This window comes from Anguilla rostrata, chromosome 17 (genome assembly GCF_018555375.3).
Source record: "Anguilla rostrata isolate EN2019 chromosome 17, ASM1855537v3, whole genome shotgun sequence".
NCBI lineage: Eukaryota > Metazoa > Chordata > Actinopteri > Anguilliformes > Anguillidae > Anguilla > Anguilla rostrata.
This window is the reverse complement of record NC_057949.1, coordinates 3,117,955-3,131,243: the sequence shown is the minus strand read 5'-3', so window position 1 is coordinate 3,131,243 and position 13,289 is coordinate 3,117,955. Positions and strand designations below refer to the sequence as shown.

The 13,289-nt window shown below is 51.6% G+C and overlaps 1 protein-coding gene across 6 annotated transcripts in view; it reads right to left on the bottom strand.

The window, feature by feature from the left end:
* Positions 1-13,289, bottom strand: part of LOC135244162 (rho GTPase-activating protein 23-like) — a 98,090-nt gene that overhangs the window by 34,373 nt on the left and 50,428 nt on the right. For all 6 annotated transcript variants that reach the window (XM_064316399.1, XM_064316396.1, XM_064316398.1 and 3 more), the window contains exons 2-4: positions 7,009-7,188; positions 2,379-2,409; positions 1,656-1,748 (exon numbers count right to left, since the gene is read on the bottom strand). In XM_064316399.1, the coding sequence (XP_064172469.1) occupies positions 1,656-1,748; positions 2,379-2,409; positions 7,009-7,188 (304 nt within the window). The remainder of the gene's footprint in view (positions 1-1,655; positions 1,749-2,378; positions 2,410-7,008; positions 7,189-13,289) is intronic.

The window sequence follows — 13,289 nt, the reverse complement described above, 5'->3', positions numbered from 1 at the left end:
CTTGGCATCTGGCTTGACGAGAAATTCTCATTTACATTCCATATAGATGATCTTGTCAGCAAACTGAGACAAAAAATGGGCTTCCTTCATAGAAACAGATCTTGCTTCCCTATGATCAGTAGAAAAAGAACTGTTGAAGCAGTTTTCCTTTCAGTGTTAGACTATGGTGACATTATTTATAGAATTGCTGCTCCTTCTTCTCTTAAGCGCTTGGACACAGTCTATCACTCTGCTCTCAGATTTATCACTGGCGATAGTTATGGTACCCACCACTGTGTCCTCTATGCCAAGGTGGGTCTCACTTCACGCCTCACTTCTCTGGCAGTGAGGCGTGATAAACACTGGTTTTTGTTTATCTTTAAGGCCACTGTCGGAATGCTTCCACCTTATATTACAAGGTTGTTAGAGTGGCGCTCTGGACCCTATCGAACCCGATCAAATGGCTTGCTTATGCTTAAGGTCCCTCGGGCTCGATCAGAAATTGGGAAGTCAGCATTCCATTTTAGTGCCCCATCCTCCTGGAATGAGCTCCAACAATTGCTGAAAATCAGTTCTCTACCAACTTATGGGCAGTTTAGATCGCTGGTTTTGAACATTCCTGTCTCTGATTGTATCTGTTTTTGATCTTATCTGTGCTTGATTTTATTTATTTTATTATTTTTTATTATATTTTACTTTATTTATTATTTACTATGTTAGTTACTGTTGCTATGTTCTGTGATCTTTTATTACACTTATTGTGTTTTAATTGTGTTTGTAATCTCGGCTACATTGAAAATGAGGGCCTGGCCCTCAATTGTACCTCCGAGAATTTAAATAAAGGTTCTGACTGACTAACTATTTTTACTAACTATAAGTTTTCGCTATTCCAGTAGATACTACATATAGTGATGTGTAGACTCAGAGCACTTCCAGGTCATAACGCTTGAAGAACGTTTGTTAACATAAAAGGCCATCAGATATATGTTGTCTGGTAAAACAAAGAAAGAAATATTTTTCTCTACGAAACACCTTCAAACACCAGGATTTCGCGCTTGAAGACGCAGCGTCAAACGGCATACATCTGCTATCTAAATTTTAAAAACTGTTACTCTCACAAAACAAGTCACTTGAACTTGTTTTGGTTTTTGCATTATTTCACGCCTACTGAGAAAATTTGTTTTGAATACTTCACACCGGCTGACAAACCGGTTTGGTGTTTTCACAACAAACTAACCGCTATCCACAGATCCTCATCGCAATACTGACCGGTCAGCTGTTATTGTCACGTATCTTGTCACACGAGTCTTAGAAGCACAGAAGCAGAACAATGTAATATTTTCCATGGAGGAAAAAAATGGCAATAATTGTTTGAAGAAGTCAACTAATAGCAAAAATTCTCATTCAAATTAAAGTCATATCATTGTTTAGTGTTTATATAACCAAAATAAGAAGATGGTTATGTGCCAAAAAAGGTCCAGTTACAGATATACGAAGAAAAACACTTACAGTATATACCGTTATACCAGTTTCCTTTTTGGTAAATTGAGATTGTAGAAATTGAATTTTTTTTGAGTTCATGTTCACAAACTGAAAACCCGGAGCACAGTGAGAGAAGCCATGTGACGCAGGCCTCGCGAAACCCCGCCCCCTCGGGTAACCCCGCCCCCTCATACCTGTGCGCAAGCCAGCTTGGTGGGCGGGGCCTCTCTCTCGCACACTCTTCACAAAGATGGTGTCCATTGGCTCCAGACGACCACGATGGAATCCTGCACACACGCGCGCACACACACGCATACACGCACGCACACACACACACACATACACACGCATACACACACACACACACACACACACAAGCATATACGCAGACAAAAACAATTCACACTTGTAACTGAACAGCTCTCAAACAGTTAAAAAAACAGTAAAGCACTGCTTCCTATACATGAAATGTCAAGGAGGACGTTTTACACACACACTTATATATATAAGTATATATATATATATATATATACAAATATATTTTTAAAAATATATTAAAAATTGAATTGTGACAAAAAAATCACCGATGTGTGATGCTGACAAACATTTACAAATATGAGATTTTGAGACAGTTTAAATGATTGCTCTGTCTCTGTGTAATCGTGGAAGAGCCCCACAGACAGAAGGTCAGCCAGCCACCCGACAGAGGAGATAAACATCCACTAGACGGGAGGAATGCAGATCGCGGAGAACGATCGCAATCGCAGACAGTAAACAGTGAGCACGGCTGGTCGGGCGGCAGTGGCGCGATGTGGGTTTCTGCCCAGCAGGGGGAGCCGTGTCACAGCCGCTGGGCAGTGCGAGCTGCGTTGCTGCAGCTCGGCTGTGCCGGGCGCTGCCGGGGGCGACGCACTCACCCTTCCCGTTCCCGTTCCCGTTCTCCTCGTCCTGCAACGCAAGCAACAAGAGCCGGGGCGTTAGTCGCGTCGGTGGACACGCCCGGACCGGGTCGGGCGGGGTCGTCGCCATGGCGACACAACCAGACTACGTCAGGCAAAGTCCCGTCACTGTGGAGGTGCGCTTGGATGCCCGAAACGAGACCCCCGACAGAGATGACATCATCAGACACCATTTTATAGGGGGCCTCCAATCGAGGCATCAATACATTACACATACGGGTCCCATGCTTTAGTTCTGGAGGGCCACAGTGTAGGCTGAGGTCAATGGTTTTAGTCCTATAGAGTCACAGGGAGATGCGTCCCAATACACAAAAAATGCACCTCCTCTGTGCCCCAGAAATCGATCGTTGTGCCCTCCCTCCCTCGGCTCCTAGCCTCCTCTGGCGAAGGACACATCGATGTATGCTACCGCCTAACTACAGTAGCCCTCCCTGGCCAGAGCTAGGGACCCCATGACATTAATTAGGTAACGGATGTCACTTTGCAGACATTACGGATGTCATTAGGTAACCCTGATATTATCCATTTATTCTGAAACTTTTACAGCACTTGATAGGCATTTAGCAAACGCTCCTATCCTGAGCGACTTATACAACTTATTACATAGCATTTACATTGCATCCATTTAAACAGCTGAATGTATACTGAAGCAAAGCAGGTTAAGTACCTTGCTCAAGAGTACAATGGCAGTGTCCTACCCTGGAATCGAAACTGTGATCTTTAGGTTGCTAGCCCAGTTCCTTACCCATTTTGCAACACTATTCAAACTTCATGTGTTTAATAAATAAAAACTCAAATAAATTGCAACTTCTGGTTTTAAATAAATACAAATGACTTCGTACAAGTCTGCAGGTGGAAAATGCCACACACAAACAAACCCTGCATTTCATAAATGTTTTGGATATTGACCAAACATGTTCATTTGGACTTTTCTCACAAAGCCAGTCTGAGTGTCATCAATACATCCAAAACAAACACAAAAGAACTGCTCAGCGATGCTAATGGTGCTTCAGCTAAATACCGACCTCATCCTTTCAAATGTTTTTTTTTCAATGATTCAAGAAGACTAAAGAATCAGACTGCAGCCCATTCAAGATGTAGACAGTTTATTTCCACTATAGACAGTAGAGGGCAGCACAGAGCACAGCTGAGGCAGGGATAGCATGCCATTACGAAAGATTAAGAGCTTGCACCGCAGATCGGGCAGTTTTAAGAGCGATGCTTATGGACAAGATGGATAAAGGGACCCATATTCAGCAGGGGCAAGAAGAGTGCTGGGCATGTTGTTTCACAACGACACCACTCATATCACCACACTCACCACCACATGCACACTGGACACAACAGACCACACAAACAATCCTCACCCCACACTCGGCACAACACACGAGCATCACATCACATGCATGCACCACTGACATCACTCAGTACACTCCATCCACACACCCTACACACACTCACCACTTACACACCACACACACCCACTCCACACCCACACATCAACACACACACACCATCATTCACACCCACCACACACACACCACACACACATCACTCACACTCACATCTACCATCTCACTCCCAACACTAAATCAATCTCATCACTCTCACACACCACCCCCCCACTCACACCCACACACACACCACACACACCACACACCACAACAACCCACCCACTCACATGCACACACTCACCAACACACTTCCAACACCGCCCCCCCACACACACACACACACACACACACACGCACGCAGCTGAGTGGGCAGTTTGGGGCAGGGGGCTGAGGTTGGCCAGTTCAGGCTTTGGGCCTTGCTGACTGGGCTCATTCTTCACGTGCAGACAAAAGCCAGGGGGTTTAGGGGAGAGAAAAGAGACCCCGGCAGCCCCAGAATGACACCCAGCCGCCCTCGGACCACCGTCATCCCTCCATCGGACCACCCTTATCTATCTCCATCTCTCGCTCTCTCCCTCCCTCCCTCTCCGTCCATCCACCTCCGCCCCGCACACCGGCTGGTAGGCGGGCCAGAAGCCACGGCGACCCATCGCACGGGCAGGGGGGGGCGAGCCTGAATCACGCCAGGCTGAGTAGTACACTCTCCGAAAAAAAGGCACCATTCAGCACCTAGAAAGGTACAATCGCTTGTCACTGTGGCAGTACCCCTTGAAAATACAGAACTGCACCTTTACCAGAATAAAAGGTAACATTCAGTACCTAGAAGGAAATCGTGTCCTGTGAGTACCTGAAATACAGACTCCTTACCAGATAAATACATCGTCCCTAGAGGTACAATGCTTGTCACTAGTACCTTAGGAGTCTTTGTACTTGTACAGAATTCGTACCCTTGTGTACCTTGTGAGAGTGTATCTGCTACGGTAAATCTCATTAAAAGCCTCGTCTGAGAAACTCTCGCGCTGCCGTGTCTTTCTCCGCCCCCCCCCCCCCCCCATGCGAGATAAGCTTCGCTGCGAGACGCCGCCGCCGCGGAGTCCGTCGGTGGCCGAGATGGAGATCTTATTGGCCGACATAATTTCCGGCGGCGGGTGAAATTGGCGGTGTCGCGTGGCGCGCCCGTCTCTGCCGTCTCCCCGAGCGTGACGTAGCGCCCGTCTCCCGCGGAGCGAAGGTGGGAACGACGCTGCCGTCGAGTCAAAGAACCGGTTCCTTCAGACGCTGTTCCGCATGATCGAAAATAACAGACCGGCAGGAACCGGCTCTGTGAAGTCAAACTGCTGTGGAATACACCGGGTTTTTTTTAAAGAGCTGTAAGTCCTGTTTCTAATAACTTAGGTCATTATTTCTTACCTCCTCTCCCCTTACTCAAAATGTACCCCTTACTGATGCACTCATTTCGGGGCTGTCCAACACAGTGGAGGATGCTGCAAACCAGGGGTTCACAACCGTGCTCCTGAAGTAGCCCACTGTTAGCCGGCTTTTCCTTAAGACCTTAACTGCAGCTGATGAAGAGCTCTTAATTGTTTTTAATTAGACGCTCTTAATATCTAATGAGGGAAGGCACGCTCTCTTAATGCCACAGAAGCAGACGGTCATGTTACAAAGAATTAATATTCCATATTTATTTGAGGACTTCTTTCATCTTTAGTTAAAAACGAATTACTTACGAGGAACAATGGACATACATACATAAAACATTTGACACAACACAGCGATAGATTGACAGAAACCCGTCCATTGCGCAGATCATATATTTTCACTGGATTTTAGTTAGATACAAGGTAGAATACGAGAACTAGCAACCAGAGGAGTTGAGAAACAACAAAACGTGCATTGATCAGTCGTAAAACATGCCAGGAAAAGTCGGTGCCAGTAGACTATGAAGCAGGGTATCTGAGGGAAAAAAAATAGCTTTTCCTCAATATGACCCAAGTACCCGGTATGGCAGCTAGGGGGTCGCAAGGACGGATCGCGACGTGCGTTTGCTATCGCCGACGTTCGATGACATCATCACGCCGCCCAGGACTAGCCCAAAGACAAGCAGCGATAAACCAAAACTGCATTTTGTTGAAAATCTAGTTTCAGCACAAAATCATTGAATGTAAATACAAGAGTCGTCTCTAGGGGTTTTGGGGGTCTCTAGGGCGGGGCTAAATGAGAATTTTGTTGTGGCCACGAAGTGCACCGTTATAAATCACACCCACCAGTTGAATTGAACTGTGTGGCCCTAGAACACCCGTGGCCCTAAATGACCTCATAGTGCTTATGTCAGAGGCCCGCACTGGCACTGGCCTTGAGAGCTATTGGTTAATCAGGAGATGGACTGGAAAGAAAGGGAGCACATAGAGGGATTCTCCAGAACCTTCTGTACTGAATGGGGCCACAGTAAGATAGCGGGGGCCAGCGGAGGACTCAGACAGGTGTGGACGAGATGAGCGGTGCTCAGCCTGGTACAGCCCAGCACCGGCCAGTCACAATGGAGCTTTCACACAGGCTCCGCCCCTCGCCCACGGTACCGGCCCGTCACAATGGAGCTTTCACTCGGGCCCCGCCCCTCGCCTACAGTACCGGCCCGTCACAATGGAGCTTTCACTCCGACTCCGCCCTTGCTGGGGTAGGGGGCTGAAAGAATGGGGGCTTTGTTCTTTCACTCTCTCCGTCCCTTTCTTTCTCAGTCTGATGAACAGTGATGACGTCACATGCCTGGTGCCCTAACTGTTGGGTCAGCGTCCGACTGCCTGGGCCACACCTACAAACTGACCCACCTGACACACACACACACACACACACACACACACTCATACACATACACACATGTATGCACACGCAGTCGCAGACAACGATTAGGGGCATTCTGAGGCAGGTAAGAGTGGCAGCTTTGTTGCCTAGGTTGTGATTGGCCGGGCCAGGATGGGGCTGTGATTGGCCGATGCAGGTCAGGATGGGGTTGCAATTGGCATAGTGCGGGTCAGGACGGGCCTGCAATTGGCCAGTGTGGGACAGAACGGGGCTGTGATTGGTCGGTGCGGGGCAGTACAGGGCTGCAATTGGCCAGTGTGTGTCAGGACGGGGCTGTGATTGGCCAATGCGGGGCAGAACAGGGCTGCGATTGGCCGGTGCGGTGCAGGACTCACCATGAGGCAGGTGTGCAGGGAGGACTCGGGCGGGTAGACGATGAAGTGGCGCAGGGTGAATCCGAAACCCTGCGAGTTCTTCCTCAGAACCAGCGTCCGCGGGCCCTGCCAGGCCGCGCCCTCCCTCGTCGACATCCTCGTCTTCTCACTGGACGAAATCCCATCTCTCCGCCCCTTCGCCTGCAACGCAAAGAGGGAAAGGGAACCCTGTGAGTTTTGGGTGACCCCTGGCAGAAATTCCCGCTACCAGCCTAAAATGGAATCCAGCTGGAACCAGCTTCTGCTCCACCTGGGTAACATCTGGGACTTGGTCTATTGCCTGTACCAAACCAGGCCTGCCAGCTAGACGTGGTCCTGCCAGCACGATTTCTCTCAACCGTCCTATTGCCAGCAAGACCATCTCCAAACCAGCTTCAAACCAGCAGGACCAGCTCAAAACCAGCTTCAAACCAGCAGGACCGGCTCAAAACCAGCTTCAAACCAGTAGGACCATCTCCAAACCAGCTTCAAACCAGTAGGACCATCTCCAAACCAGCTTCAAACCAGCAGGACCGGCTCAAAACCAGCTTCAAACCAGTAGGACCATCTCCAAACCAGCTTCAAACCAGCAGGACCATCTCCAAACCAGCTTCAAACCAGTAGGACCATCTCCAAACCAGCTTCAAACCAGTAGGACCATCTCCAAACCAGCTTCAAACCAGTAGGACCATCTCCAAACCAGCTTCAAACCAGCAGGACCAGCTCAAAACCAGGCCGGAACGAAGATGGAATGTCCACCAGGGGACGGTGCCGGACAAGGGGTCTCCCCAAGCGCCTGGCTCCGCGCTAAAATACGCGTCCTGTTCTCACACGTCCGTGGAGACGGCGCGGAGGAAGAGCCTTCCTGAGAGGTGACATCACCGGCCCCCGCCGGATCTGCCGGAACGCTGAGGAATTCCTGAACCGCCCCCCCCAGCCCCCCCCCCTTCCCCGGAATGTCTCGACGGGATATTTCCGTCCCGCTCCCGAAAACACGACGGGATCGGGGTGACCCACAGCCGTTCCCGTAACAACAGAACGCCAGACTGAAAGGAACATTCTGGAAGAAGACAGCAGCGTCGAGGGTAGGGGCGTGCAACAAGGGCCTATTTCAGGGCTCCACTACAACTCCTGCTCTTAGTTATTTAATTCGCAGAAGCATCCTATTTGATTAGATATCAGGCAGGCACACGCACACATGCAGAGGCACATGTAGACAAAGGGCATCTAGGCAACCCGGGTCATCTTGCATCTACACTCATACCACCATGAGAACGGAACACATCGGCCCAGGCCAAACTTCACACCCTACACCGTAAAAAAAAAAGTCCAGAATACTCAATATTTCAAGGCAACTTGCTTCAAAAAACGTTTTTGTTTTGAGCTTAACTTTTGTTTGTTTTGTTTTGACTTTTAACTTTTGATTTCATTTTGAGTTCGTTTGACGGGTCAGTTCTCACTCGCTCTTTTCCTGAAACTGACCGTTAAACGAATCCCGACTCTCTGAATGTTCGACACGTTGAAGCGCACGTGTGTTTTCGTGAAGGTGATTAACCAATCAGCTGAAAGCACCTGGCTGAGGGAGAACCCCGCTTAAAAGCCACCCCACCCCGCTTCCCTCACCCTCATCTGCTGCGCTCTACCCTGTCTCTGCCCCCTCACCCACTCATTCTTACTGCCCCCCTCACCCTCTCATTCTTACTGCCCCGCTCACCCTCTCATTCTTACTGCCCCGCTCACCCTCTCATTCTTACTGCCCCCCTCACCCACTCATTCTTACTGCCCCGCTCACCCTCTCATTCTTACTGCCCCCCTCACCCTCTCATTCTTACTGCCCCCTCAGCCCTCTCATTCTTACTGCCCCCTCACCCTCTCATTCTTACTGCCCCGCTCACCCTCTCATTCTTACTGCCCCCCTCACCCTCTCATTCTTACTGCCCCGCTCACCCTCTCATTCTTACTGCCCCCTCACCCTCTCATTCTTACTGCCCCCCTCACCCACTCATTCTTACTGCCCCGCTCACCCTCTCATTCTTACTGCCCCCTCACCCTCTCTTTCTTACTGCCCCGCTCACCCTCTCATTCTTACTGCCCCCCTCACCCTCTCATTCTTACTGCCCCGCTCACCCTCTCATTCTTACTGCCCCCCTCACCCTCTCATTCTTACTGCCCCCTCACCCTCTCATTCTTACTGCCCCCCTCACCCTCTCATTCTTACTGCCCCCCTCACCACTCATTCTTACTGCCCCGCTCACCCTCTCATTCTTACTGCCCCCTCACCCTCTCATTCTTACTGCCCCGCTCACCCTCTCATTCTTACTGCCCCTCCCCCACTCATTCTTACTGCCCCGCTCACCCTCTCATTCTTACTGCCCCCTCACCCTCTCATTCTTACTGCCCCCTCACCCTCTCATTCTTACTGCCCCCCATCCCACTCATTCTTACTGCCCCCTCACCCTCTCATTCTTACTGCCCCCTCACCCTCTCATTCTTACTGCCCCCTCACCCTCTCATTCTTACTGCCCCCTCAGCCTCTCATTCTTACTGCCCCCTCACCCTCTCATTCTTACTGCCCCTCACCCTCTCATTCTTACCGCCCGCCTCACCCTCTCATTCTTACCGCCCCCCTCACCCTCTCATTCTTACTGCCCCGCTCATCCTCTCATTCTTACTGCCCCCTCACCCTCTCATTCTTACTGCCCCGCTCACCCTCTCATTCTTACTGCCCCCTCACCCTCTCATTCTTACTGCCCCCTCACCCTCTTATTCTTACTGCCCCCTCACCCTCTCATTCTCACCGCCCCCTCACCCTCTCATTCTTACTGCCCCCCTCATCCCACTCATTCTTACTGCCCCCCTCACCCTCTCATTCTTACTGCCCCCCTCACCCTCTCATTCTTACTGCCCCCCTCACCCTCTCATTCTTACTGCCCCGCTCACCCTCTCATTCTTACTGCCCCCCCTCATCCCACTCATTCAACGACCTCGAAGGCCCTGTCACACAACAACAGGAAGTAGCAGGCTCGAGGCAGGAAGCGCTGGACGAGGGAGGGGGGTGGGGAGGGTGTGTGTCACTGGCCATTCGAAAATGACCGTGCCTCTAAAAATAGTTGATTGTGGACGCGAGGGGGGGGGAAAGGGGGCCCTCTTTCCAGCCCAGTCATGTTACTTGTTACTCAGCTCCCACAATTCACTTCCTCCGTCTTCCCACAATGCACTTCCGCCCTCCTTCCCATACTTTCACCCCCTGTAACCAGCCACGGCTCTGTCTGCTGTTATAATCAGACAAACTATGCAGACAAACTTCAACTGATACGTCCTGTCGCCTGTAGATTGCCCCCCCCCCTCTGGTCAGGCATTCTCCCTTCTGTTTCCACATTAAAAGTCACCAACAAACTCAGATCTGAGACACTGGGGTGAAGTTACCATGCAGCCAACTGTTTCAACTGATCAACTATGGCTGTCTCTTCTCTTTCTGTGTCTTTTGTTTTTCTCTCTCTCTCCCTCTTCACCTGTCTTGCCCATGTTACGACTCCCGGTGATGCAACCCCCCCCCCCTCCATCCCACACCCGCCAAAAGCATCACACACACACACACACACACACACCCACTAGTCACTTTTCACCAAGCGTCAGGGCTCAGGCAACTGCCGAGAGAGAGAGAGAGAGAGGGAGAGGGACAGACAGACAGACAGACAGACAGAAAGACAGAAAGAACAATGGAGAAAGCATGCAGGCAAATTCCACAGAGCCAGAGCTGCTGAGGCCAGGACGTGTCGAGACATGGGGGAAAAGAGAGAGAGAGAGAGAGAGAGAGACGGAAGAATGAGGGAGCGGAGCCGGGGAACGGGGAGGGAGGGAGGGGCGGAGGGCCCGTTCCCGGGGCATGCCCCAACACGCCGGTTTCGACCGCACGGCCCCTCCCGGCGCGGCGCGGCGCCGAAACCCTGTCATTACGCTCCTCAGACAGGAACTGCCGTTTCTGTCCAGGGGCCCCGGACCAAACCAGGCTCCCCGAAAACACGCCGGTCTGCCCCCGGTAAACACACAGCCAATACCCCCCCGCCCCCGCCCAAAAACACCGCCCCTACCCCCCGAAACGTCCACGTGCGCCCCGTCTACCCCCCTCCTTACACACCCCTCGATCATCGCACGTTCACAGGCGACTCTCACAACACGGCTGTTATCGCCACATCCACACTGCGTCCAAGGACAGCCACATACGCCATAGGACCCATGCTAGAATCTCACACACACACACACACACAGATACTCACACACACACACACACACACTCACTCACAGATACGCAGACGCTCACTCACACAGACACAATAAAATACAGACAGTATTCATTTGCAAGCAACAAAAACTCAGCTGTACTAAATACTTGCCACATATACTTTCAGTTCCCCACACTGTACACACACACACACGCAGACATACACAAACACACGCAGACACAGACGCGCTGTACACACACACACACACACACACGCAGACATACACAAACACACGCAGACACAGACACACTGACAGACACACGCACGCACAAGTCAAAAGACCCTAAGAGAGAGTTCCAATTGCACGGAATAATTGGCAGATTTTATCAGGGCTTTTGACTCTGTCTTCTTCTAAATCTGGCTGTCCCCCAAATAAACTTTCTTCAGACATTATGTAACTATTTATATTGTTTTATTCAATGTTGTATCGTCTTCATTCAGCTCACGTGTTTATATATATATATATATATTTATTGTGTAATGTGCATTGTGTGCCATGTAAAAAAGTACTTCACAAATAAAGTCTACTGTTATTATTATTATTATTATTATTATTATTATAGAGCTGATCACAGAATGCAGTATCAGGAACACAAGCAAACAGTTACTAAGCACACAATATCTGGCGCATCGGTGTGCTGCAAATGGTTGATTCCTATTAATAAAAATCCCAGTAATAAAAAGCGTACGAGGGGAGGACGACGCCGTTGGCAGACAGACAGACAGACGGCTCCCTAACCGTGGGAGAACGAGCCCCGCGTGCGTCTGGAGCTCCCCGCCCCGTCAGGTAAGCCAATTACGCGGCGGTCTGCGGTTAATAAGGGGGCAGCGGAGTTTAGACGGTGTTTACCCATGTAAGAGAGAGAGAGAGAGAGGGAGGGAGGGAGGGAGGGAGGGAGGGAGAGAGCCTCGGGCTCGGAGAGGAGACAAAACAAGCGCGACCGTCCCGGCTGTCGAGAGCTATCCGAGTCGAGCGTTCTGACGAGGCCTTCACGAGACCAGCCCCCCCCCCCACGCCACAACCCCCCCGAAACGACTCCAGCTCGGGACGCCGGTCCGAGGAGGAGCGTCGTAAACACCTCGTCTTCCGTCGTCCGCTCAGGACCCCCGCGTCGTTTTCCCAGCTCTGACCGTAGCGTTCCCCCACGGATACAGGGAGAGCGCGCGGGCGTACCCGGAGACGCCAGCCGAGGCGTCGGCCTCGCTCGGTCCGAACGCGCCGCAGAGTTAGCGGCGCCGCGACAGCGACGCTCGAAGGCAGGTCAAAGGTCACGGACGGGGAAAAAAAACCGGCACGGCGTCCCGTGATCTTTTTTTAAGTGCTCTGATTGGTCCGTCCAAACCCGAATCGAATCGACCCAAACCTTCAGGAAACCTCAACCTGCGGTTTCGCCGTTCGGGGTCCGAGGTGCCCCCGGAAGGCTTCGCGGTCGGCCCCTGGTAACGCGAACGCGAAACGAGGAGACGAAGCGGGTTTTCCTGCCGACGGGCTGCCGGGGCGAACGATGCACGGACGCGCCGGCACGTGGAGGCCACGCCCAGATTCGGCGGCACGCACGCACGCTCGGCGGGCCTCAAATTCTCTCTCGGGAAACTTTCGGGAAGTGCTGCCGCAGGGTGGAGAGGGAGGGGGTCGCCGCTGCATCCGCGTACGCGGCGACGGCGTCTGCCTGCACCCGCGCGCTCGGCTGCCGCTAACGTGCTAAGCTACCTCCAGGGGGGGAGGGGAGTGGGGTTGGGGGCTGGGTGTACCGCAGAGGAACTAGCCTCCCCCAACCCCCGGAAGCTCGGGGGCCGGTCCCCTCCCTCCTCAGGGCGGTTCCGTCCCACGTTCCCCAGGGAGGCATTTCGACGGAGCACGCGAGCAAACAAACGCCGCCTCGAGAGGACGCGGGCAAGAAATACCCAGAATTCCACAGGCCGCTAAGAAACAAAACGCATCCCTCCCCCATTCCCCCCGCCCAGCCCCCGAACCCGGGC